This window comes from Sabethes cyaneus, chromosome 2 (genome assembly GCF_943734655.1).
Source record: "Sabethes cyaneus chromosome 2, idSabCyanKW18_F2, whole genome shotgun sequence".
NCBI classification, from domain to species: Eukaryota; Metazoa; Arthropoda; class Insecta; order Diptera; family Culicidae; genus Sabethes; species Sabethes cyaneus.
In genome coordinates this window covers 123,120,633-123,148,364 of record NC_071354.1, presented here as the reverse complement: position 1 = coordinate 123,148,364, position 27,732 = coordinate 123,120,633, and the positions used below count along the sequence as shown (strand labels likewise).

At 39.5% G+C, this 27,732-nt stretch overlaps 1 protein-coding gene across 2 annotated transcripts in view; it reads left to right on the top strand.

Moving 5' to 3' along the window:
• Positions 1–27,732, top strand: part of LOC128737376 (nuclear factor related to kappa-B-binding protein) — a 378,855-nt gene that overhangs the window by 295,920 nt on the left and 55,203 nt on the right. For both annotated transcript variants that reach the window (XM_053832002.1, XM_053832000.1), the window contains 3 exons: positions 335–524; positions 579–848; positions 910–1,078. In XM_053832002.1, the coding sequence (XP_053687977.1) occupies positions 335–524; positions 579–848; positions 910–1,078 (629 nt within the window). The remainder of the gene's footprint in view (positions 1–334; positions 525–578; positions 849–909; positions 1,079–27,732) is intronic.

Below are 27,732 nucleotides of genomic sequence, written 5' to 3'. Positions count from 1 at the left end.
CTACTCTACACTTTCTTCCTTCCCCTTGATCTCAAGGAGTTGAATGGAATTAGATATTATATCTGGTTTCACTTGATTCCTTGCAATTCGCTGCGGTGTATGCTGCGCAGTTGGCCTGGCTGTTGATAAGAAAAATGATTGATTCAAGTAATCGTCATTTTCCAGGATGCTTTCAAGAGTTGGCTGCGTTAGTGTGAGATTAGATTAGATTAAGTGTATAAATCATGTTTGTACGCAAAATTTCATGAAATTCTTAGACCCTTCGACCGATTTTGTACGATAATTCTGAAAATGCTCTCAACTAAAGTACTAATACCATATATAATCATTTCAGCTTTATAAATACACCATCATTGAAATTTGCCAGCATTGGAGGTAGTCCTGTCATCATTACGAGCAAGACAAATTGTTCAGAAGACGTTCATCAATCTACCTCAAGCATTGTTTTTCAGAATTCTACTGAATCTTCTAACATTACTTATGGCGGAAAAGCGGTAAAAGTTCAAGGAAGCGTAATATCTCGGGTATGTGTAACAACCACCTATTCATAAAAAAATTTAACCTATTTTTATTCGAAGGATACAAACGTAGTTGGCTCACAGACAGCTAATAATACGGTTTGTCAGAAAATCCTGCTAGGCAACCCACTACTAAGGGTGCGAACTGTCCCTAGGCAACCATCTCATATGCAGTTCTCTTTCGCTCAATCATCTATTAGCAACGGTGGAACAACAACGGCTTCTACGAATATTCCTAGCAGCATTTCTAATATTAATGTTGAGTCAAGCCAGTATAGTGACATCGCTAGTAACCAATCACAGCTATCAATAGGTTCTACATCTATGAAGGTGGGTTATTGGTGGCATTTACCTGACAAACTAATTTCATTTATATCCGCATTCATATTAGATGGTCCCAAAGGTTGGCGTACGTTTAAATCAACAAACGCAACGGCTTATATTATCAACTCAAAGTGGCCAGTTAGTAACGCAACAAATATTAATGCCATCTGGTTTTCAAGCTGGATCTTTTAACATCAAACGATTAAAAGTTATTCCGGTGAATAACCAGCCAAAAGGTAAAGGTTTTTTTTACGAAATGTTATTAGGTTTCGTACACAAATTACGTAACGCATAGATAGATAGGGAGGGGTCAAGCTTGCGTTACTTGTTAAACAGGGGGAAAGGGGGAGTCCTGACAAAAGTTATGTTGGGTCCAAATGGTCCTCAACTGCATGAATTAAATTAATCATAAGCAATTATATACAATTGTTCTTTCAATGTTGTTAAGAAATGGAATTGTGTATTCAATGTTCAGAAAAAGAAGGGGGGGGGGGGGGGTTTATGACAAGCGTTATTCATTGTTACAGAGGAGATGGGGAATGGAAGTAAAAAAATTGTAATTTTTGCGTTACGTAATTTGTGTACCACCGATAACATCGGTGAAATGTTTAAAATATTAGTTACTAGCTGACCCGACAAACTTCGTATTGCAGCAAATTAACCTATGCTGTACATAAATCATGAATCTCGGATGATCTTTGTCACAATCTCGAGTTTTGCAAGCCCCCCAGTGGGCGGCGCTTCCGACGGCGGGTCACCGGCAACACTCGCGACCGTCTCGTCCTGAATGATCTAGTGTTACTATAGACAGTTTTTGTGGTCTTGTATTGACTAATGTTTTATGGAAGAGTCTCGAATTTCTCGAGTTCGATTAGTTTTTGAGTTTCGCAAAAATTTCTGTTTTATTTGTATGAGAGACCATATCCCCCTACCACAGGGGTAAGAGGTCTCTAACTATCGTAAAATAAATTCAAGACTCCAAAATCTCCCACATACCAAATTTGGTTCCATTTGCTTGATTAGTTCTCAAGTTATAAGGAAATTTGAATTTCATTTGTATGGGAGCTCCCCTCTTAAAAGGGGAAGGGGTCGTAATTCACCATAGAAAAAATTTCCGCCATCTAAAACTCCCACATGCCAAATTTGGTTCCATTTGATTGATTAGTTCTCGAGATAAGAGGAAATTTGCATTTCATTTGTATAAGAGCCCCCCATCCTAAAGTGAGGAGGGGTCCCAGTTCATCATAGAAAAAAATTTTGTCTCCAAAAACACCCACGTGCCAAATTTGGTTCCATTTGCTTGATTAGTTCTCGAGTTATGAGGAAATTTGTATTTCGTTTGTATAGGAGCCCCCCCTCTTAAAGTGGGGAGGGGTTCTAATTCACCATAGAAAATATTCGTGCCCTAGAAAACTTTCACATGCCAAATTTGGCTCCATTTGCTTGATTAATTCTCGAGTTATGAGGAAATTTGCATTTCATTTGTATAGGAGCCCCCCTTCCTAAAGTGGCGAGGGGTCCCTATTCATCATAGAAAAAAATTTTGTCTCCGAAAACACCCACGTACCAAATTTTGTTCCATTTGCTTGATTAGCTCTCGAGATATGAGGAAATTTGTATTTCGTTTGTATAGGAGCCCCCCCTCTTAAAGTGGGGAGGGGTCCTTTTTCACCATAGAAAATATTCTTGCCCTCGAAAACTTTCACATGCCAAATTTTGTTCCATTTGCTTGATTAGTTCTTCAGTTATGAGGAAATTTGTATTTCATGTGTATAGGATTCCCCCCTCCTAAAACGGGGAGGGGTCTCAATTCATCATAGAAAAAATTTTTGTCTCCAAAAACACCCACATGCCAAATTTGGTTCCATTTGCTTAATTACTTCTCGAGTTAAGAGGAAAATTGTGTGTCTTTGGTACAGGAGCCCCCCCTCTTAAAGTGGGGAGGGGTCCTAATTTACTATAGAAATTATTCTTGCCCTCGAAAACCTTCACATGCCAAATTTGGTTCCATTTGCTTGATTCGTTCTCGAGTTATGAGGAAATTTGTATGGAAGCCCCCCCTTTTAAAGAGGAGAGGAGTTATAATTCCCCTTATAAAGAGGGGAGGGGTCTCAATTTACCATAGAATAAATTCTTGTCACCGAAAACACCCACATGCCAAATTTTGTTCTATTTGCTTGATTAGTTGTCGAGTTATGCAGAAATTTGTGTTTCATTTGTACGGGAGCCCCCCCTCTTAGTGGGGGGAGGGGTTTCTAACCATCACTAAAACCTTTCCTGGCCCCAAAAAACCTATACATGCATATTTTCATGCCGATTGGTTTAGTAGTTTTCGATTCTATAAGGAACATACGGACAGACAGACAGACAGACAGAAATCCTTCTTTATAGGTATAGATTACATTTCGGCTTTCCCATATCTATTCGGACTCATTGAAATACGATCATTACGCTTACAATACGCGTTTCGAATTGTTCGGTGTTTTGAAAATTCAATGCACTAAATGATAAAATTCACAGGCCTGTATAAAAAAACTGCATAAGCTTTTTAAACTAATTCTTATAGATTTTTGTCCACTAAATTCAGAAAAAACCCGATTTAATCCACCTAGTGGTGAAAGGAACCTTTGTTATACGGTCTTACTTACTATTTGAGATAGAAAGCGACACATCTTCGTAACATAATCCATCTAAAAAAATAAAAAATAAGAAAACTTATCCAATTTAATTCTACTATGTGTATTTTATTCACGACAGATACGTATTTCGCCTACGATTTGCAGGCTTCCTCAGTGTCTGTTTTCGAACTTTGTTTCTAAAATCGATTCAATATTAAAGAAAATTTGTGGCTTCAACAGCGTTTTTCGTAGTTGGACCTTTTTGCAGATGTGACTGTCTTTTATATATGGGCAGTGCAGGTTTCATCGGAGTCTGTTTTCGAACTTTGGTTTTCGAAAACAGACACTGAGGAAGCCTGCAAGTCGTAGGCGAAATACGTATCTGTCGTGAATAAAATACACATAGTAGAATTAAATTGAATAAGTTTTCTTATTTATTATTTTTTTAGGTTTCGTATTCTACTAAGACGCTCCAAAAACAGTCATAATTCATCTATTGGTTATCGTTACGTAGTGCGTTGGTTTACATAAAATTTTTGAAAATTGAATAAGTTTACAAAATTTGAACAAAATAGAAACACTTTAAAATTTTGATAGATCCTTTTTTCGTGAAATTGCTGAGTAAAGATAAGTAAGTTGTTATTAATCTGAGTAAGTGCAAATAAAAGTAAGTTGTAAGAGGAAATCTTATGCTTTAGCATATACATTGTCTAGTAAAGGTCTAGTTTATAGGTTTTTGAACTATGCATAGTTTCCTGTAATGCCATTCTATTTGAATCACATCAATAGGGTTTTCTTGAATAATTTTCATCAATTTTTATTAACCTTCGGCTACTCACGCTGTTGTATTTTATACAACACGTGTAGGTTTTTCAACGCCATATTGTTATAAAGTTACAAATCGTTCTTTAACAAACGTATATTCTTCAACAAACTTATTGTGAGCAAAATATCATAATTATTTAATCAATTAATAATTTAAATTGTTGGGAAATGTATGCAGCAAAACTATCAGCAAATGTAAAATGTTTAAAATTTATCCGTCTGCTGGTCAAGTAATTCGGAGTCAAAATTAGGGTATTCTGTATAATCAAAGTTCTACTGTTCCTAAACAAGCAAACATACAGGTATACTATTTTCAGCAAAGTTGTGTATTTTTACTATTTGTACAATTTTGTAGTACATGAAAAAGTCATACAACAATTACAAAAAGAGCAATAATAGAAAAACTTGTAAAATCAGTTACATTCATATACAATAAATAAGATATTCCTATCTTCGCGGAAGCGATAGAAGGTTACTGTCTTTAGCAAAATTTCTTGAAATAATATGCTCTATAACTTTGCAGAACACATCAATGTGTTATATTGACAATGAAGAAAAATATTTTTTCAATTCACTTTTAAGGGGATTAATCAAAATTTAAATTGCACCAGACGATAAAGCTTTCAATTTCAAGAAACTCTTCCAAAGGTTCGATAAACCTAAAACCAAGTTTTCCCCAGTCAAAACTCTAGTGCACACGTTTTCTTTGGTTTGGTCCATTGTGCGCGCGAGTAACCGTGTTACAAAAGTTGGCGCAAGTGTTCGAGGGTTAATATATTTTTACCGGTAAAACCAATTCTTATGAAATTTTGCATATATATTCGTAGTATCAAAAGCTCTCGTTTGATATTAAAATAATTGAAATTAGGTAAATTATCTTGGTTAAAATCATTATAAATTATTGTTAATTTTGGTGTGGTGTATACGGTTGCTCATAACTTTCAAATTAAACGTCCAATCAAAAAATCATTCAATAGTGATCTATTAGGATAAATTATCTTTCAAATGAGACTAATAGCTCATAAATCGGTTTGGCCATCTGTGAGAAACAGGCGATAATTATTACCTTGTCAAAACAGGTTTTTTAAGCATAACTTTTAAACTACTTGTTTGTTTTCAATTAAATATTCCTGAACAATTTAGCTTTAATAAGGGCTTTCATTTGATACTAAGATCGTTGAAATCGGTCATGTAGTTCCGGAGAAACCCGTGTCACGTATTTTTCACATATTTGCTTATAACTTTTAAACGAAACGTCGTATCACGAAACAACTCAATAGTGTTCTACTAGACAATTACACCTTGCAAACAAAAGTAATAGCGAACAATTCGGTTCAGCCATCTCTGAGAAACAGGGGATAGAAAAAATCATTACATACATACATACACACACACACACACACACATACACACACACACACACACACATACACACACACACACACACACATACACACACACACACACACACACACACACACACACACACACATACACACACACACACACACACACACACACATACACACACACACACACACACACACACACACACACACACACACACACACACACACACACACACACACACACACACACACACACACACACACACACACACACACACACACACACACACACACACACACACACACACACACACACACACACACACACACACACACACACACACACACACACACACACACACACACACACACACACACACACACACACACACACACACACACACACACACACACACACACACACACACACACACACACACACACACACACACACACACACACACACACACACACACACACACACACACACACACACACACACACACACACACACACACACACACACACACACACACACACACACACACACACACACACACACACACACACACACACACACACACACACACACACACACACACACACACACACACACACACACACACACACACACACACACACACACACACACACACACACACACACACACACACACACACACACACACACACACACACACACACACACACACACACACACACACACACACACACACACACACACACACACACACACACACACACACACACACAGACATTGCTCAAATCGTCGAACCCTATCGATTGGTATATGTGACTTGGCCCTCCGGGCCTCGGATCAATTTTGTGTTTTACGACCAATTTTTAAACCTTTGTTATAGCATAACAAAGGTAAAAATACAAAAATTGTACATCACATTCTGACAAAACTTGTTAAACAATATTTAAACTTGGTTTTAGATATATAGAAGAAGACATATAGTAGAAATTTCCCGGGTGTAATTTACATCAAAATATTAATTTTTTCATCACAATTGTGTTCATTATGTAAACTCTCCATGTTTTGCAAGAAAACTATACTGCCCATCTTCGTATAACAGTACTATGACGAAAAACAGCAAGCGTAAAAAATGGTGATTGAAGTATTTCGTTAGTTCTACTTAATTTCGTGTTACTTTAAAAAAAACACGTGTACATGCTAAAAAACTCGAACACGCACAACTCTAGGCGGACTCTATCACCAGGAATTTTCGGATTATCGACTGACCTCATGAGTCATACTCTATAGACTAATTTATTGTAACATAATCTTTGAGAACGGAAGCTAATCTCGACGAGCAACGCCGCATCACACCAAGGTTTCATCCGATCGGCTGAATATACAGTGCTGAACGACCTCGCCGCTCCATCGATACCTGCCAACGTTGTCACTCGATAGCGGTCGTTCGCGAGTTTTTCGGTGACCACAAATGGTCCTTTGAAGCGTGGCTCCAGCTTACGACTTCCTCCTGGCACGTATTGGTCTTTGGCTACCAAAACTAAATCATCAGTCTGGTAACCATTTGCTATTTTTCGCCGGTTGTCATAAAACAATTTCTGCTTTGCTTGCATTGTCTTTGTCGCCGTCACCATCTGTTCTCGAAGTTGATCCGCATTCAAAACCTGATCGTCACCAACCGCTGTAATGACAGCCACCAATTCATTTTGAACCACATCTCTAGGTCTGAAAGACAACACTAAAGACGCTGGAGAAACACCCGTCGTAGAATTTGGCGCTGTATTAATTGCACTTTGAACTGCTTTCACTTTTTCATCCCACCACCTATCTTGCTCACCAACCAACGCGCGCAGTGCCGTTAGTATCGTACGATTGCTTCTCTCCACCTGTCCGTTACCTCGTGGAGCGCCAACAGCAACTAAGACATGGTCGATTCCGTAGTCTTTACAGAATTCCTTAAATAATTTTGAAGTGAATGCCGTACCCCTGTCTGTTATTATACGGGACGGCAATCCAAAAACACTCGAAATTTCTTGTAGCATCACCACTACTGGCTGTGTATTTGTTGACTTCACAGGCTTCACCAGCACCAATTTTGAAAATCCACACACGGCTGCTAAAATATGCTCGATCCCGCGAGCCGACGTCGGAAACGGTCCAAGATGGTCTAAATGTACAGTGTGGAAAGGAATTGGCGTCTTCGGTATCGGATGCAGAAACCCCTCAGGTTTTCCCTGTTTCGATTTGAAAAACGCACATTTAGGGCACGCCGCTATGTATGCACGCACATACTTCCTCATTTTTGGGAACCAAAAGAAACTTTGTATCATATTCACAACTTTCTCTTCGCCAAAATGGCCCTTACCATCATGATAGCTCTTTACTACTCTCCATCGTACTCTAGTTGGAACCACGAATCGCTTTTTACCATCGACGAGCCTAAACAGCCGATGATTATCCAAAACATAACATTGTTGTATTTGTCGATCCTCATCACACAATGGATCTTGCAAAAGTTTATTTATTATACCCACCAATCGCGAATCTTGACGCTGCATATACACCAAGAAATCATTATTAGAAATTTCCAACATCATAATACTTTCAGCAATCGATTGCACCACGCTCGGATTTTCGACCGGCGAACGGCTAAGGGCATCCACGTGTTGCATTCGTTTTCCTTCCCGATGTTCAATCCGAAAGTCGTATTCCATGAGCTTCAAGAAATAACGGGCGATACGGCTATTCATCTCCCGTTTGCACTATGGTCGAAAAAGCCAAAATTCCAGACAAAAATCAATATCTCGAAAACCATTGGCTCTACATATTTCATGTATTCAGAAGATTTTGTTTAGAAAAAAAGACCTATCTTTTGGTATAATTAGTCATTTTACAATAGATGGAGGGGACGGTAGAAGAAAATTATGAAATAAACGTGCTTATAGTGTCTGCAGAGCGAAAAAAACAGGTAAGGGATGGCCTTTGAAGCAACGCTTACGGGTACATGGAACAAAACAAGCTATAATGGGAGTCAATTATAACAGAATTCGAACCCAACATTTCCCCAGGCCCTGCGGATCGTAGATATTGGTGAACCTTTGGACCACAGCGGGCTGAATATGGAAAAATACTAACTTTTCAAATGCGTTTTTCTCAGAATAGGAGAAGTCTGGAAAAATGCCATTACATGGATTTTGTAGATCCAGGTACGTACGTTTAGACCATTCATTCCGTTTTCGAAAATATGTGCCAACGGAAGTGTGAGACGCCGTGGAAAACTATTATATTTTGAATCGAAAACTTCTATATCTTCCTTCAGACAATAGATAGCAACTATCTAGAAGTTGTAAAAAATGCATTATTTTACGTTCTAAAAGTCATCCGAACAAAGTTTTCAAATTGGTTTTCAAATAAAAAAGTTAGAGCAAAAAAACTGCTTTTTCAAGATCCACCCTGACATAATCTAGAAAATTCGTTGTATAGTGATACACAGATGAGATACAAATTTGGTTTCTTCAGCAAAGTTTCTGCAAAATAAATTATTTACAACTTTGTAGTAGAAAGTATTGCTCTATATCGCAAGACAAAAAAGTTAAAATTTTTATAACGAGTAAAAGTGGACCACCCTAATGACTAATTATACCAAAAGATAGGTCTTTTTTTCTAAACAAAATCTTCTGAATACATGAAATATGTAGAGCCAATGGTTTTCGAGATATTGATTTTTGTCTGGAATTTTGGCTTTTTCGACCATAGTGGTTTGTTGTAAGTATCTCGAATTGCTGAGCAGTCTGTACGGATCACAAAAAATCTCCCGATAAGAAATTGGCGAAACCGCTCAACGCTCGCCACCACAGCTAACATTTCTAACTCATAACTATGATAAGCCGTTTCGGATTTGCTCGTTTTTCGGCTAAAGTATCCGATCGGCTTCCACTCTTAACAATCTTTCTGCAGCAATATTCCGGCTAGCCCTAAGCTGGATGCATCCGTATGCAACTCGAGTTCTGCCATTGGATTGAACAACACTAATACTGGCCGCTTTAGCAGGATCTCTTTGATAGCAGTAAATGCACGCTGCTCTTCTTCCTTCCACACAAACTCGCTTTCTTTCCGTAAGGTACCTAAACGAAACAGTGGAACCGCAATGAGGCTGTAATTTTGCACAAAGCGTCTAAAAAAACCAGACAGTCCAAGAAATTGCTGCACACCATGTACATTAGTCGGAACTGGGAATTCCGCCACCGCTCTTATTTTACGTTCACCCGGCTTCACCCCTCGGCACTCACTTCGTAGCCAAGAAAATCAACTCTCGACTTAGAAAACTGGATTTTACGCAAATTTATTGTAAAGCCTTCTTCTCGTAACGCCAACAGCAAATCTTCAAATTTTCGCAAGAGCTCTTCCTCACTTTTACCGGGAATGATCAAATCATCGATATATGCCACTATCACTATATTTTTCTTACTCAGAACTTCCACAATTCTATTCATCGCTCTCTGGAACACTGCACAGCCGTTAGCCAAACCGAATGGCATTCTTAGAAATCTATAGTGCCCCTGTGTCGTAGCGAACGCAGTGTACTCTTGACTAGCTTCGTCCAGCCTAATTTGGTAGTACCCGCTGTAGAGATCGATAGTGATGAACACCTCAGCACCGGTTAACTTCTGCAGACATGCCTCGATATCCGGCATCGGGAACTTATCCTTGACCGTTTTGGCATTCAACAGTCTATAGTCGACCGCCATTCTGTATTCATTATTTTTCTTTGGAACGAGAACCACACGACTATTATACGGTGACTCTGTCTCTGTGATAATTTCCGACTCCAACAATTCGTGCACTATTCCCATCAAAGTATTTTCACGCATATACTCGAGCTTTTGCGGTTTAACATATACTGGTTCAGAATCCGTTAACTTAATTTTCATCATTGTCGACTTGGCGCAACCCATCTCTCTTAGGTTCAACGCAAAGCACTCTCGATAATTCTCGATTAGTCGAAACAGTTCACTATTGCCCGCCTGTGAGCCCTCGCTGTCGATCTCTCGTTCATCGATTTTTTCGAACTTCGAATCCACTCCGATCGTGTACATTCTGGAAACCGATGACTCGCCAATGACGTCTGCTCACCGTATCAAAGGGCATTTTCTCGCAATATTCCCCGGCATTGGAAACAAACACTTTCTTCTGTCGGATTTCTTCTCTGACCGCCGCTGTTCTCACCGTACTCCGGAAGTTTAGTAATGGTTGTAACTGCATCTACATTATTAATCCATCCCAACTCTTCGAGTAGCTGTTCTATAGTAGTAACTTTTCCGATCGTCATACCAGCTCTATTAGCGTACTGGCGAAGACCACCAGCAATGTAGGTTTTTCTTTTTTTTTCTTCTTCTGTTGGGTACTCTCACCACTGCGTCCATTATTTTGAACTATTGTGGTATGCCCCATTGTCTCTTTTGCTGTACGCTTCAGGCTTACCTATCACTTATTGAAGAAGTGGTAGGCTGGAAGCTGGAGCGAGACAGGTGCCAATCAGGGATGACTTGGTTTATAAACCTTATAGTCCTGATCGGCGACGCAAACCAGATCTCCCTAGGCTCTAGTAGGGCCTTTTTGAGATACTGCAGTCTGCGTCCTATTAGTGCTCCACAATTGCAGAGTAAGTGTTCCGAGGTTTCGCTCTCGGTATTGCACAGGCGACAAATATCATCTTGCACGAAACCGAGATTCCGAAGATGATATTTACTCGGGCAATGTCCTGTCACCAGACCGGTAAACGTGCTGAGGTCTCTCTTATTGAGACTCAGCAGCTTCTGAGTAACCTTAATACTAGGCATTATAAATTTCTTTGATTGTTTGAGCGACTGTACAGCCATCCAATTGGCCATAATCATTCGGCTCTCCCATTGTTTCAACCCACTTTTCATCACACAGTCCGAGATACCGCAGAATGGATCCGGACCTGTGAATGGAGAGTTAGAACCACATTTGGCTAGTTCGTCTGCGACTTCATTTCCGTCTATTCCGCAATGACCAGGGACCCAGTACAGGTTTACCGAGTTTACCTGGCTCAGTTGCCGTAAGAGACAAATGCAATCCCAGACAAGTTTTGAGAAACACTTAAAAGCTTTAAGAGCTTTTAGTGCCGCTTGACTGTCAGAGAAAATGCAGATATTGGCATGTCTGTATTTCCTTTTGAGACAGACGTTTGCACATTCTATTATAGCTGCTATCTCAGCCTGGAAGACTGTTGGCCAATCTCCCATTGCTATAGATATTCTAGTTCTGGGGCCGTACACTCCAGCACCCGTTTTGACTCCCACCTTTGATCCGTCGGTATAGAACTTGATTGAACCACTGCGGACGCTAGGTCCCCCCTCGTCCCAGACCGAACGTGATGGTTCGTTCACCGTGTATGGGATGTCGTAGTTGGTTCTAGCTTCCATCCAATCACTGTTCATTTCCGCAACTGGGCCAACAGGTAGAAGTTTCAGGATACTCAAGTGTCCGATTTTATCCCCGTCGAGTATTGTTTTCCATCGTTTAAGTGTTAGGGCGCTTTTCTTAGCCTCTAACTGAACGTGTTGATTCAGAGATAGCATTTGGAGAATAGCTTCTAGAGCCTTCGAAGGTGTGCTTTTCATTGCTCCGGTTATGGCCATGCATGCTAATCGTTGAAGTTTGTTTAACTTTTTAATAGCCGTGGCTTCTGAAGTTTTTGGCCACCATACCAACGAAGCATAAGCTATCCTAGGTCTCACAATGGCGGTGTAGACCCACAACACCATTTTTGGTTTGAGGCCCCATGTTTTTCCCACCATTTTTGAACATACCCATAGGGCAGTGTTTGCCTTGCTGATTATTGAATCTAAGTGTGCGTTCCAAGATAATTTAGCGTCTAGGATTACTCCCAGATATTTAACTGAGACGCTGCATTTAATTTCTTCTTTCCCAAGGTGCAGAGACTGTAACTCCAGTTTTCTCTTCCTAGTGAAAGGAACAATGGTTGTTTTTGAAGGATTAATGCCCAGGCCTTCTTTACTACACCAAGATAGTGTAAGGTTTAAGGCCCTTTGCATTCTATCCGATATCACGTCGTCGAATTTTTCACGAACCATGATGACTAAATCATCAGCAAAGCCCACAACTTCGAAACCTTTTGCCTCTAAGCTTCTCAGAAGATCATCAACTACTAATGACCAAAGAAGGGGTGAAAGAACCCCTCCTTGTGGGCAACCTTTTGTTGCAGTCACCGTTGTTGAGAGCCCTCCTAGCTCCGAGGTGATTTGCCTATGTGTGAGCATACTGTGGATCCATTCGACTATACAGTTATCAAACTGTCTTTTCTTCATCGCATTTACCATTGATAAATGAGAAGCATTATCAAACGCCCCTTCGATGTCGAGAAACGCGCCTAATGCTGTTTCTTTCGTTGAAAGAGACTTTTCAATTTTTGTCACGAGCGTGTGTAGTGCTGTGATTGTAGATTTCCCAGCTTGGTAAGCAAACTGGTGTTTCGATAATGGATATCTGATCATGTATTCAGACTTAATGTATTCATATAATACCTTCTCCATAATTTTCAACAATATTGATGATAAACTAATTGGTCTGAAGGCTTTTGGATGTGATTTGTCACGTTTTCCTGGTTTTGGTATAAATACAACTTTTACCAATCTCCATGTAGACGGAATATGATTTAGTATCAGACTTGCCTTAAAAATCTCGATTAGAGATGGAATTAGCGCTGATTCTCCATTTTGAATCTGCGCTGGGAAAATCCCATCAGCACCTGCCGATTTAAAAGGTTGAAAGGATCTCACTGCGTTTTCCATCCTAGCCCTAGTGAAAGCCATCCCTGCGACTCTGGTTGCAATCTCTTTTGTTCTCTCAGATCCCGAAGAGTTTCTTTGAGAACATCCTATGTCACAATCAGAGTCCGAGCTGGCAGCAGCATGAGCTGAGGAAGATCCCGGAAAGTGAGTCCCCATCATTAAGTCTAGTACTTCAGTCGGAGATTTTGTGAACGAACCGTCATCTTTCTTGAGAGTACCGAGTCCGTTCGAATGATCCTTAGCAAGAGTCTTGTTAAGTCTTGCCACAATTGGAGTACTTTCAATGCTTTCACAATTGTGTACCCAAGATTTCCTTTTTGATCGTCTTAGTTCTTTGCTATATTCGGTTAGAGCTCTCCTATATTGAGTCCAGTCCGAAGTAATCTTTGCTCTATTGAACAGTTTTCGCGCCATTTTGCGAAGCCGTTCGAGCCTTCTGTTCCACCAGGGAACATTCCTAGTTGAAGTAACCCTTTTAAGTGGACAATTACTGTTATAAGCAGAGACTATCGTTTGATTTAAGACCTTTGAGGCCGACTCAAGTTGTTGAACCGACCTAATTCGTGTAGTGAGGTTTTTCGTTTCGAGCTCAAGCGCATACTGATCCCAGTTGGTTTTCCTAGGATCTCGATATGCGACCTGTGACACTAGGCCACCCACCCATTCAAAAATAATGTGCCTATGATCAGACAGCGATGCTTCATCCGACACGTGCCAGTTCTGTATTTTCTCTGAAATTACTGGACTGCACAGGGTCAGGTCCAAGACTTCCTCCCTGATAGCATTGATGAATGTTGGTTCATTGCCTCTATTAGCAATATCGATATTGTTTGACGAGAGAAATTCTAAAAGGCACTCACCTCGATTGTTGATGTCAGTACTTCCCCACAGAGTGTGATGAGCGTTGGCATCACAGCCGATGATAAAGTCTTTGTTGACTTCTCTGCAATATTTTACAAACGCCGCAACCTCTTGAGTGGGAGCCTCAGGACAATCACCAGGAAAATAGGCCGATGCTATGATAATATCGGATTTTCCCCTGGCGGTTGGTACCTCAACTCTGATCGCGACGATGTCTCGTTTAATGAACTCTGTAATGGGAAAACAATTAATATTTGCATTAACCAGGACAGCAGCTCTCGGAGAGTCATGCTTGTCATCATAGTATAACTTACATGTTCTTGTTTGAATACCTTGTATTCTTCCTTTGTAGACCCAGGGCTCTTGAATCAAGGCCAGGTCCACAGCATCTTTGATAAACCTCCTGGAAAGTACGCCCGATGCAGCTTTCGCATGATGGAGGTTTATCTGCAGAACCTTAGTGTTCTGCATTTTTTTGAATTTTCCGCTCACTAGCATTTGGGAGAGACGGATTCCCTGGTGGTTTAGACCTCATGGTGGCAGTTTTCTTACTGCCAGTACCCGAACTCGGTTTGAATCGAGGGGGGGGGGGCTGGCTTCGAGTGGTTTCGCTTTTTCCACGGATCTTACAGGAGTTTCCTGGGCCACTTGTGGAGACCACTGTTTTGGTTCCACTCGGCCCTGGCACCGCCATACTGTCAAGATCCATGGGCATGGGAGACTCACCTCGATGAGTCTTCTCTTTACCAGAATCACTGTTGGGAGCCATTTGAGCATTCTGTGGAACCTCCTGTTTGGTTCCAGTAGCTCCATGGATCCCCTAGTTGTTAGGATTCTTGGAGTTTTGAGACTCAGCGCCAGCGGGCCCTTGATTCACTTTGACTTCGCTAGTACTGGCCTCAGAGATTTGTGCCTCCATAGGCTGACTTGTGATTTGACGTTGCCTCGGAGTTGTTTTTTTCAGCCGGGTTTCGCCGAACCGAAAATTTATGATGAAGTCTTTATTCACGAGTTGACGCCTAGAAGCTTCATCAATTGTTAGCGACCAATCCGCATGTTTCCCATTGGGATTAGTTCGCTGCAAAATTCGCCATTTGTCAGTAACTAGATACTCATTCTGACTCTCTATGAGTCCTCTGATTCTCTCGTTATCGAATGACGCGCTTTGTGGGAAGAAAGCATGATAGATTTCTGGACGCGGAATGTTCTTTGCATCCAGAGCAACGAGTCTTGATCCTTCCCATAGAGATAAGCCAGGAACCACTTCCTTCAACCACTCCGAAGTCTCCTGGTCTTTACAAGAAAGAACCAGGTACCCGGACTTGTACGAGCAGTTAAAGAACTTAGGTTTAACCTGCTCGTTACGTTGTTGCTCTATGGCTGTTAGTAGAGCATCTTGTATCGAATCCAGTTGTGCCGTACTCAGTTCAGTGCTGGGATAGTCCTCAGAGAGGATCCCAACTCTGATCTGACTTGCGGCCTCCCTGTAGGAAACACCAGTAGTGGAGTCCGAGGGAAGCTTGGGGGCTTCTCTCGTAGACCTCACTCCTGTTCCCCCCCTTCGAGCGGGATGGGTGGTTTGCTTTCGCACGACCTGTCCCACTCGCTCTCTAGGATTTAGAATTCGCTTCTGTTTTTTTGGGGATCGGCTTTTCTCCGCTGCTAGGCAGCTCCGATCCTCGTTGCCTTTTACCTGACACAGAAGCAGATTGAGCTAACACTTGCTCCCGTGCCTCCTTTGCAGGAAGCCCAGAGGCAAGCAAACTCTTTAATTTCTTTTTCTGAGCTTTTGTCAGGTTCCGTTTCCACGGAATTTCATTCTCAGCTGGACCTTCCGCTTTAGGTCCAGATCTGATTGTGACGGTTATTCCGTCGCTTTCATCATCCGTCGACTCACAACGAGTCGGCGTGTTGAGAATAGACGAGGAACAAGACGGAACCTCTGCTAACGCATCGTTCAATTCCTGATCCTCCCCTATGCTCATCTCCTCCTCCTTCGTTTCCGGCAGAGACAGGCTGCCGGAGCCCTGTGTTTTATTTATATTTAGACTCTCCATATGAATCCCACGAGTAGCTCGGTAAAAGGTGGTCCGCTGCATCAGTGACCGGCTTAATGCAGTAAGGGCAAGAATACTGTGGAGGGTGCCCTGGTACTCCACAGGCTCCGTTAGCGGCTGAGTATTTCTAGAACCCCCTCCACCATTCATCCCTCGGCACGGGTCGCATGACACCTTGGATTAGGGGTTTATCCATTTAGATTTTTACGTGATAGCCATGGATAACAGCTATTAAAACCATCCTTCTTAGGGGCTTTGGACCCTCTGCTCAGGTTCTTAGTATTTCCAGGTTCATTGAACATGTTGCTACCAAGATCCGTCATTTGCAGGCGAAGCAATGTAGGTTACGATGGTGTCTTCGGCAAATCCGCCTTTACGACCCATAGCTACCATTTCGTAGACATATTCTTCGACCGACTCGCCATACCTCCACTTTCTCGCCGATAGTAATTTGTGGTAGTGTATAGGATTTTTTTTTGACGGAAACCCTTTTTCGATCTCGCGCTTGAATGCTGTCCAATCTCTCACTCGGCTTTGACAGCCTTCAAACCATAACCTGGCACAGCCAGCCAGGTTCAACCTAGACCAGTTCAGTCGTGAAGCATGTGTCCACCCATATAGTTCACCTGTTTCGTCAATAGACCGCACCCATGCGTCAGCAGTTGGGCATGACGGAACTTTTGGATTGAATGTTGTTATAAATTCCTTCATCTCTCGGAAATCTGGCCCGATGTCTGCGCTGTAGGTCGTCTCCTCAGTTCATCTAACTCCGCTTTTAACCTCTCTACTTGCTCTTGAAGAGATTTTTCCATTTTAATTTGTACCGTCTTTTTCTCCTCCTTCTTGCGATCAGTTACGAATGGTGGTAAGCTATCTAGACTTAGCCGGGAATCCGAATCAGCGTAGATTTCACTTTCAGATTCGCTCACACCCCGCTATCCACTTACACCAATACTAGACAACTGGCCAGTTTTGTTCACAGTATTATCCGTTCGGAATATATGGAACTCGATCTTGTACGATATGTATTTCCCGACGGCGAACACGCGATTCAGCTAGTGGATTTTATCTTTCCGAACTTTTCACTCTTAGATGGATAGTCTAAGCTGTACGCAACTTAGTTTATTCAGTCTTCTTTTAGTCCGACTTCACACCACGTGTCTCATACCGATCTAAGAACACGCGCTTTCAATGCTGGTTGGGAAATTTACTATTTCTCGCCGTAAATTCCCACCGCCACTTCACAAAACGCTATAATCCGAATGTTTCCACTCAAGTTAATCTAGCCGTATCATGTCTACAGGATGTACATGCTAAAAAACTCGATCACGCACAACTCTAGGCGAACTCTATCACCAGGAATTTTCGGATTATCGACTGACCTCATGAGTCATACTCTATAGACTAATTTATTGTAACAAAATCTTTGAGAACGGAAGCTAATTGTTGTTAGTGTTTGTGTTATCGATATCTCAAATTGATCTAGGTATAAATCTTAATAAAGGGATATTTCCCATGTGGCAAAATTTGTTACACACGTGTTATAAATTTGTTAAAATGAACGGATCTAAACAAAATTTATGTACACATTATCATTAATCATTCGTCTATCTTAACAAAATGACAACGGGGCTGACATCCCGATCAAATGAAACTTATAACAGAATGTGTTCTAAATATCAAGGTTTTTAAAACAAAATCTCCTTTGCATTTTGCTATAAATTGTTCTGGTCTCGTTAGTAGCTAAAATAACAAAAATTGTAACAAAATCTACTCTAGGCATATCACAAATATATTAAACTAGCTGACCCGACAAAATTCGTATTGCCGCAAATTAACCTGTGTTGTACATAAATCATGAATCTCGGATGATCTTTGTCACAATCTCGAGTTTTGCAAGCCCCCCAGTGGGCAGCGCTTCCAACGGCGGGTCACCGGCAACACTCGCGGCCGTCTCGTCCTGAATGATCTAGTGTTACTATAGATAGCTTTTGTGGTCTTGTTATTGACTAATGTTTTATGGAAGAGTCTCGAATTTCTCGAGTTCGATTAGTTTTTGAGTTTCGCAAAAAGTTCTGTTTTATTTGTATGAGTCTATATCCCCCTACCAAAGGGGTGAGAGGTTTCTAACTATCATAAAATAAATTCAGGACTCTAAAATCTCCCACATGCCAAATTCGGTTCCATTTGCTTGATTAGTTCTCAAGTTATAAGGAAATTTGAATTTCATTTGTATGGGAGCCCCCTCCCCCTCCTAAACAGGGGAGGGGTCTTAATTCATCATAGAAAAAATTTCTGCCCCCTAAAAGCCCCACATGCCAAATTTGGTTCCATTTGCTTGATTAGTACTCCAATTATAAGGAAATTTGTATTTCATTTGTATGGGGCCCCCCCTCTTGAAGGAGAGAAGGGTCATAACTCGTTTTCTAAAGAAGGGAGGGGTCTCAATTCACCATAGAAAAAAATCTTGCCTCCAAAACCACCTACATGTCAAATTTGGTTCCATTTGCTTGATTAGTTCTCGAGGTATGAGGAAATTTGTTTTTCATTTGCATAGGAGCCCCCCTTCCTAAAGTGGGGAGGGGTCCTAATTCACCATAGAAAATATTCTTGCCTACAAAAACACCCACATGCTAAATTTGTTCCATTTGCTTGATTAGTTCTAGAGTTATGAGGAAATTTCTATTTCGTTTGTATGGGAGACTCCCCTCCTAAAAAGGTAAGGGGTCCTAATTCATCATAGAAAAAATGGTTGCCTCCAAAAACACTCACATGCCAAATATGATTTCATTTGCTTAATTAGTTCTCGAATTATGAGGAAATTTGTATTTCATTTGTGTAGAAACCCCCCCCCCCCTCCTCCTTAGGATGGGGAGGTGTCCTAATTCACCATAGAAAATATTTTTGTCTCCAAAAACACCCACATGCCAACCCCATTTGCTTGATTAGTTCTCGAGTTATGAGGAAATTTGTATTTCATTTGTATGGAAGCCCCCCCCCCCCTCTTAAAGGGGAGAGGAGTCACAATTTCTCTACTAACGAGGGGAGGGGTCCCAATTCACCATAGTATAATTTCTTGTCACCAAAAACACCCACATGCCAAATTTTGTTCTATTTGCTTGATTAGTTCTCGAGTTATGCAGAAATTTGTGTTTCATTTGTACGGAAGCCCCCCCTCTTAGTGGAGGGAGGGGTCTTTAACCATCACTAAAACCTTTCCTGGCCCCAAAAACCTCTACAAGCAAATTTTCACGCAATTTTCACAATTTTCATTTTCAAATCTAATTTGATCTACTGTGACCGCTCCTAATATATTTTTATGGTTTGCATACCATTCGAATCACAAAATATCAGCCTTTTGTATAGTTTTTATTAGAAGATTGTATTTTGTATGTAACTTCTGGAATTTCCACGTAAAGTTGAACAATTTTTTCAAATTCCCTACAGTATTCGTTCAATCGTCGGCATAGTTACCATATGAAATTGTTATTAATAACATACAACCAATTTAAGTGAGAAGTGAGTGATTTTGTGCATCTGATTCTACAATGTCTCAATTGCTTCAAGCAAAATATATGCGTAAATACCGCAAGCGAGTCCGTGAGCAGGCATTATTAACTGGACCAGCAAAAGGCCAGCATTGACGGTGGCAGAGCACTGTAAATTCTACCATTTGAGAAGAAAAGGAAATCGTAGTGATTCAATGTATTCTGAAGTGGGCGATACATCGTTAGATGGTGCATCGCACGAAATAGCTGGTCCCTCCAACGTTGAAGTGTTGCGTGAGGTGACCGTTCCGGCGCACGTAGAGGCCAGCGTATCGCCTAACGTAACAGGTGAGTCCTATAGAAACCGAACAGATGTCAAAATGTAGGGTACGGCATCAGTCATCAAACATTTTCGGCTTGTTTATGGATATACCATTCCATGCTTTCAACTTGCCGGATAGAATATTATAAAAAATAATGTAGGTTCAAAATATTAATATGTGAAATACTCGCAACCTGTGCTTTATTATCATTACTCAAATTTGAAAACGACTCCATTGGAAAGGTCTTGCGGATCAAATCGAGGCCCGCTGTGTACTCTAAGCATGACGTTCTTCAGCCCGATTGGACACTGAAAAGCGATCTGCAAATATTAAGCTAAGTAGTAGCATTAAGTGCAAACGTATACAATTTCCTTTAGTAGGTGCGAATGCTCTTACTGTACACAAGAGTCAAGGCGGCACATTTTCTGAAATCGCGTACGAGTATGGCAAGGGACAGGAACAGGAGTTGGTGTACGCGGGAATGTCAAGAGTTACATCAATTGAAGGATTGTTATTGACGAATAACAGAGGCATATTTAAGTTTTACCATGCCAAGGGAAATGCATCACCGAGAATCCAGGAATTACGGACGGAACTTAGGCGCCTGCAAAACCACAAACTGGTTACTTTAGGTACTGAACTTCTAGAATTTACATCTAACGTAAGTCATTTTGCTGTACTGCTGAGCCTGAATGTACAGAGTCTAAACGCACGCACATTCAGCAGATATTTCAACCGATGCGGTTCTCAGACAGGCAGATATCCTTGCGCTCAGCGAAACATGGATGGACAGTAATGAAGTTATTTCCATATCAACATTAGTGCCAGGAGCTTTTCCTTATCAACCGGTAAGGAGATGACACCATGTACCTGATTTTAACGGCTAGTAAGTTTCTGATTAGCAAAATCAATTTTTAAATAATTGTGACAATGTGATTTCTTCCCTTGAACCCTTTAAACAATCCAGTTAAAATATTCGGACAAGCGACATCAACTCGATAATGTTGCCACTGGAAATCAGATGTAAGAAAAAGAATGTCATTTATGATTATACCATATATTACTTTAATTCACAGTGTCAAACAGAAAACTTAAATTATCAGCATTATCAGGATGTCTGATTTCGACCCCACGCTGCTCTAAATAACGGTTTAGCATGTGCCAGATTGCTTATAATTTACACGATGCGAAGTTCTGCAATATGTAATGTAATGTAATGCTTTTGTAATGCTAACACTATGCTTTTTCTCTACAGCACAAAGCAGCCAATCCAATCGTTTCAGTCAATTTTAAACTTTCAAAATGGTTCTTTTCAGAACCATCATAACTGTCAATGAAGAGTATTATGATTTCCATTAGCAATCAATTTTCTCATAAGTGTTTTTAGTAAGGTGTGTCTAGATTGGCAACCAGTGGCATGCAATTGTTCCTAACTGTTGCTGATGTTTCCAAGTAACTATGGCGACGTACCACAAATGTGCAGGTAGCGACATAAGCAACATTGAGCAAAAACTAGAAACATATCGCATTCCCAACGTAGCCAAAATTGCCTATTCTAAACGCACCTTTACATTAACTTTGCGTAGTCCTACGTTGAATATGCGGTCGTGTCTTATACACAACCCCTCTAATTTTTTTATAATTGTCTGTGGAATATTACGCCATTACTCACAAACGGGCCATAATATTTGAGAGCGAAATAATTTAACGTGACACTGAAAGTACTTTATATGGCAGAAAACATCATCGTTAGCACCAACGCTAAGATTGTCCTTCTAGAAAATTAACAAATATATGATCGAAATTATTTGCAATGATCAAATTACCCAGCATAATTGGAAAGAATAATTAGTTTTAGACATGTTTTAGACAAAAAGAGTGATTGCATGCATTGCTTTCCTTAGAAAAATGCGATGCAATAATGCGCAGATTTAGGCACAGTTTTTTTTATTCATGTTCCAAATTCTGCGCAGTAATGTATCCTACGAAGAATCGCGAAAGAATACGCAACCTCACCCAAATGGGTGAGGTATAGACGCATGGAAATTCAAGTAGAATCATTAACTTGCATTGATTGGAAACCTATGCTGTGTCTCGGGGTACAAAACTACGAGCGCCAATTCATGAAACCATGTCTTCTAATTTGTTTCAATATCCAACTTCATGGGGCTGTCAGAGAGTGGGGAAGTGGTTTCTATATGAAAACACAATTTTTAGGTATTAGTCTAAAGTGTAATGGTCAGTATGCAGAAAACCCGAATCAATTCGCCCGTCACGTTATTGAGAATAAAATATTTAAAATGAGGCAATTAAAATAATAATAATATTCCTTTGCCACCCGGACAGCACAAGTAGGCCGAATCATGGATTTAATTTTGGTATTGGCTAATGCCGGATTTTTTGGTGTGCTTTCAGCGTATAAAGACATTAACAGCATGGCAGGAGTATTTATTTTCACTTTTTGGGTGCGCAGAATTCGGAGCAAACATGCGCAGAATTAGGAACATGGGCAAGAAAGTGCGCAGAATTAGGCACCGTGGATAAGTTTACAAAACAAAAATTATACTCAATTGTTGGTCGACTTATAATTCTCATATTTTTTACCAGATATTATAGACCGTAGCACTACACGTTGCTGCTATCCATGTTGTTAATTTAAATCTAGAATACTTAGAATAGCGGAAGAATCATAAAAATGTCTTAACTGCGCAGAATATGGTACGTTCACGGTAGTTTATATCAAAATGCGTCACAAAAACCAGAATTCTGCCTTGCTTCATAACCAAGATGTAACAAAGTATGTTATAAGTAGCAGAACGAAATAGAATCTTTGTAAAACATTTTGCATATCACAAGTTTTTCTGTCATATTTATAACAAACTTTGATAGAAATATCAACTGGAGCTACAATTCAATACAATTCTTGACAAAACCGAACAGAAACGGTGAAGGGTAACCCGTGCTACCCTACGGGATTTCAACCTATTGTTCGGAACGGAACGGACACCCAGCCAGTTCAATGTCTTAAACTTAATTCTCTGTGCTACCTGAAGGGCCGGCAGTCAAGAAGCCAATCCCTTTATTTCTCGCTTGATTACATGGTTTGTTCTAAGATTAAGCGTGTAGGGCGCTATGTCTCTGCATATTAGTGTAGATAGGAGGAATTGCCTGATTTTTATTTTCAGGTATAATAAATTCAAATTTCTCACGAGGTTTTCGAGCCACCATTAATTTCGCATGTGCATAATATTTTTAGATATAAATTAACAGATAGGGTGATTTATATATTTTGGACAGGCATTAAGAGTACTCTACTTTGGACTTTTACGGCAAAATCAAATGGAAAATGTACAAAAGAGGAGGCGTAACGCTTGTCCAAAATACATAAATCACCCTAATGGTTGATTGTGTAGTACCGTTACCACTATATCAAATTTATAAAAAATTGTGATATTCATTTTCGTAATTACTGGCTTTACAAGAAATTTTCGAATGTCTAGGTTAGTCTCATACAACCGGTGCTTCCATCTCAAGTCTCATTTTACACTTATTTTATTTGTGATAGGTACATTGTAAAAAAGTTTTAAAGTAGTACTGCTCAAATAAAAAATTAAGAAAGCAAGGGCCAGAAGTCAGAAGCGGACAAAAGAGGAGACGACTGAATACGATGACCATGACAAGACGATTCACCGACATTGATTTCGAGCTTACTTCGGGCAACTTAAGTCCTCTTATTCCGTGGATCGGCGTTCAATTGACCCACATAGGTCCCCACCCACGGTCGACTTATTTTACTTGGTTAACTCGCGAGTCGGGCCGAGACCCAATTAGCAATACGCTGCAGCCCATCAACTCGCACAAAAAAAAGATTACATGTTTTGTTCTAAGACTACCTACTTGGAGTTATCCCTACGACATTGATGTCATCCTATTCTATCATGCAATAATTACCGCTCCGCAGGTGAGTGCCATTCACTCGGGTGTTCATCCGGTCGCTCGATAATTTGAGTAAGCCAAGGAATCCCTCTCGGTTTAACTCTCACGCTATGCAAGCAACTCTAAGACGCCTAGCGACTTGGTTGCGTTTTCGTAACAGCGTGTTCAAATTTCGGCAGCCACAAAGGTGCGCTAAATCAGCACTCTGATGAATTCTCGCGTCACTTTTCATTTCGTCCAATGTAACAAATGTAAACAAATCCGGTTTATCACAACAAATTATTGCTCTTTTTAAACTCTATGTTATACAAAAACACCTGCCCAAATAGAATTATTTTGAGGTGAAAAAATTAGCATTATCAAAATGTCCAATGTGCACATTCGAATTACGAATGACTGACTGTTACTTCGGTCGTTCTCATCTGATGTCCAAAGTGCAAAAAAAATCAAAACAAACCCAATCTGTACATTGGACGTTTAGCAAGTGAAAGTTTTGCCTTTCTACTATATAAATATATAGTATAAAGGTATAGAAATCACTTGGAAAACCGGAAATGGAAAGAAGGTCCTGCGGGCCGAATGTTATATACCATTCGACTCAGTTTTGAAAACTGAGCATTTTCTGTGTGTGTGTATGTATGTATGTGTGTGTGTGTGTGTGTGTGTGTGTGTGTGTGTGTGTGTGTGTGTGTGTGTGTGTGTGTGTATGTAACGCTTTCAATCTCACTCACTTTTCTCGGAGATGGCTGGACCGATTTTAATGTTCTTAGTGTCAAATGAAAGGTCTAGGTGTCCCATAGGTCGCTATTGAATTTCATACTGATCGGACTTTTAGTTCAAAAGTTATGTATAAAAATACGAAAAATATGGGACTTCATTATCTCATAGGTCCCTTAACCGATTTGAACAAAATTGATTGCATATGAAAGAGGAGCTTTGCAAACCCTTAACTTCCAAATTTCATGACGATTGGACTTGTAGTTTGAAAGTTACATAAAGAAATGTGAACAAATAGTATTTAAACCATATTTTTGTAACATATAAGCATTAATTCACTGAAAAACATCACACATTTTATTATTATTTGAAAATTACTGCTGAGATCTATCAAACGAAACCGAGTTATTTAAAATCGGACGGCTCATTCAAAAGTTATTTAAACTTTAACACTTAAGCACCGTATATTAAACCGTTAAAACGTGTGAAATCAAAACAAATGTTGATTGTATGCAATGTGTGTGATGTATGTGTGTATGTATGTATGTATGTATGTATGTATGTATGTATGTATGTATGTATGTATGTATGTATGTATGTATGTATGTATGTATGTGTGTATGTATGTATGTATGTATGTATGTATGTGTATGTGATGACAATTTGCAATTTTTAAATTTGCATTGAAATTCAAGAAAAGTGAGGAACATGTCAATTGTTTGAAGTTTTTGAAGCCTCTTAGTGGAATACGAAATTTGAAATTAAAGAATAGATGAAACTTTTACCGACTAAATTTCACTATTTAATATTTATTCGCGACAGATACGTATACGCTTTGAAATAACACGCTGATGAAGCCTGCACGTCGTAGGCGAACTAAGTATTTGTTGCAAATAAATATTAAATAGTGGGATTCAATCGAAAATCTTTTTGTTTTGTTTGATTTCAGATTTCAATTGTCGTTTTGTTCACTTGCTGTTACTCACAATTGTGCAAGAAAAGCAAAAAGCGAAGAAAAGCAGTTATTTTAAGCATGTCGGTAAAGTGATGTATAGGATTAAAAATACTAGTGAGTTGATTTTTCCAAATAAATTTATACAAATTTCAAACAAATTCTGCGCATCAATAGATGCTCTTTTCAATCAATAGATACTAGAGCTTAGAAATGTTATATGGAAAATTGGAAGTACACGTTGCACGGTAGTAATTTTGTAAGATTTATTTTCGTTAGTGACATTTTAAAGGACAGATGTCTTATGTCATGTATCATGTTTTAATAAATAAATCAAAAAAAGACAAGCACTGGGAATCATATCGATCATATTTCCCATTCTCAAGCATGTTTATGGCGCAGCTTTTGCACTATTTTTCGACCTCATCTTGTTTTCCTAACCCTCTAACATTGTAAAAACGATGCGATCAAGCTAATGACTATCTTTTCATGAAGGTGCATTCAAAAGAAGCTTAAGTTTTGATTTTCATGCAAAAATAATTATCTGAAGGAGCGACAGCTAAGAAAAAGTTCAATTTCTCTTTTTCATATCTAATGCTCTATTTAGTTATTTTTTCTAATTCAGATATATTGCAAAATTGAAGCCAAGCAGACTAATAGTAAAATTTTGAGATTAATCATTTTGTTGTCGATATCCTTTTTCTTCAAAAGCGAAGTATAATAATAATTTTTCTGAACTCTTGTTTTTCAAAGATGCTAACTTTTGAACGCATGGTATTAATATCAAAATATCAAAAAATCTGCTATGAACACATGTTTCATATTGTCAATTCAAAAAAAATCAAGTTTCGTATATGGCTCTGAAGCCCGAAATTTAAGGCCGTCTGTAGACCCGTTAGAGGGTTAATTTCTAATTTTCTATATATATTCATTCAAGTCTGTAAAAATTATCTTTTGTGTTTGCATTATTTCTCGATAAATCACGTAAATATTATATAACTAAATAAGGTGTTCATCAAGTAACATAAATGACGCTTACAAGTATTTACGCACCTAAGGAAAGAAATATAATTATTCTACGCAATACGTTGTGAATTTTACTGGCAAATAAGAATTTTGAGGAATACGGAACGCATATTTAAAAATATAGTCAAGTTAATTATAGATGTTCCTGAGAAATTAAATAATGATTATTGTGGCAGTAGAAAGGCTAGGTCACGCCGCTAGGTGGATTAATTCGGGTTTTTTTATGCATTTTAAGTGAAACAAGCGGTCTAATATTGGAAAATAACCTCGAAAATAGCGTAGCACGGCAACGCACGTATTTTACGGTGATTTCGCTTAATTTATGTGCAATAGCCTGGAAAAATAAAACCGTCCAAAGTACAGCATGAGATGGTAAACAGTCCAATGTAACTTTTTCCATAATAAACCAAAACTGCTTAGTTTTAATTACATTTTTAAAATCTCCGTTAAATATTGAATGTTATTATTCATCAACCACGTTGAGTGAATGACTGAAAATTATTTCATTTTGAAACAATTTAAAGTTCAATTCGAAGAACTTCGATCTCGTTTTTCTCAATATGGTGGAATTGTTACATTGGACGAAATCAAAAGTGACGCGAGAATTCTAAGTCGTTCGGCGTTCTGGGAAATGTAAATTGCGGCCTTAACCCATTTCCTCCCAGCATTGCGAAAACGCAACGCACTTTCACTCGATTCTAGAGAAGGCCCGGTTTAAGATATCAACCTGGACCCTGAGAAACAAAGAAAGATTGGAAAAAATCTAATTGACCTGTTTTTGCTCATAGGTCAGTCGTTACATGTAGCATAATTACAGCTGTGACAAAACAACAGGTTTTGCTATTTTTCAGACAGTTATGGAAAAATGCTCATAGAACTCGATTTTACCTCTATTAACGCTTG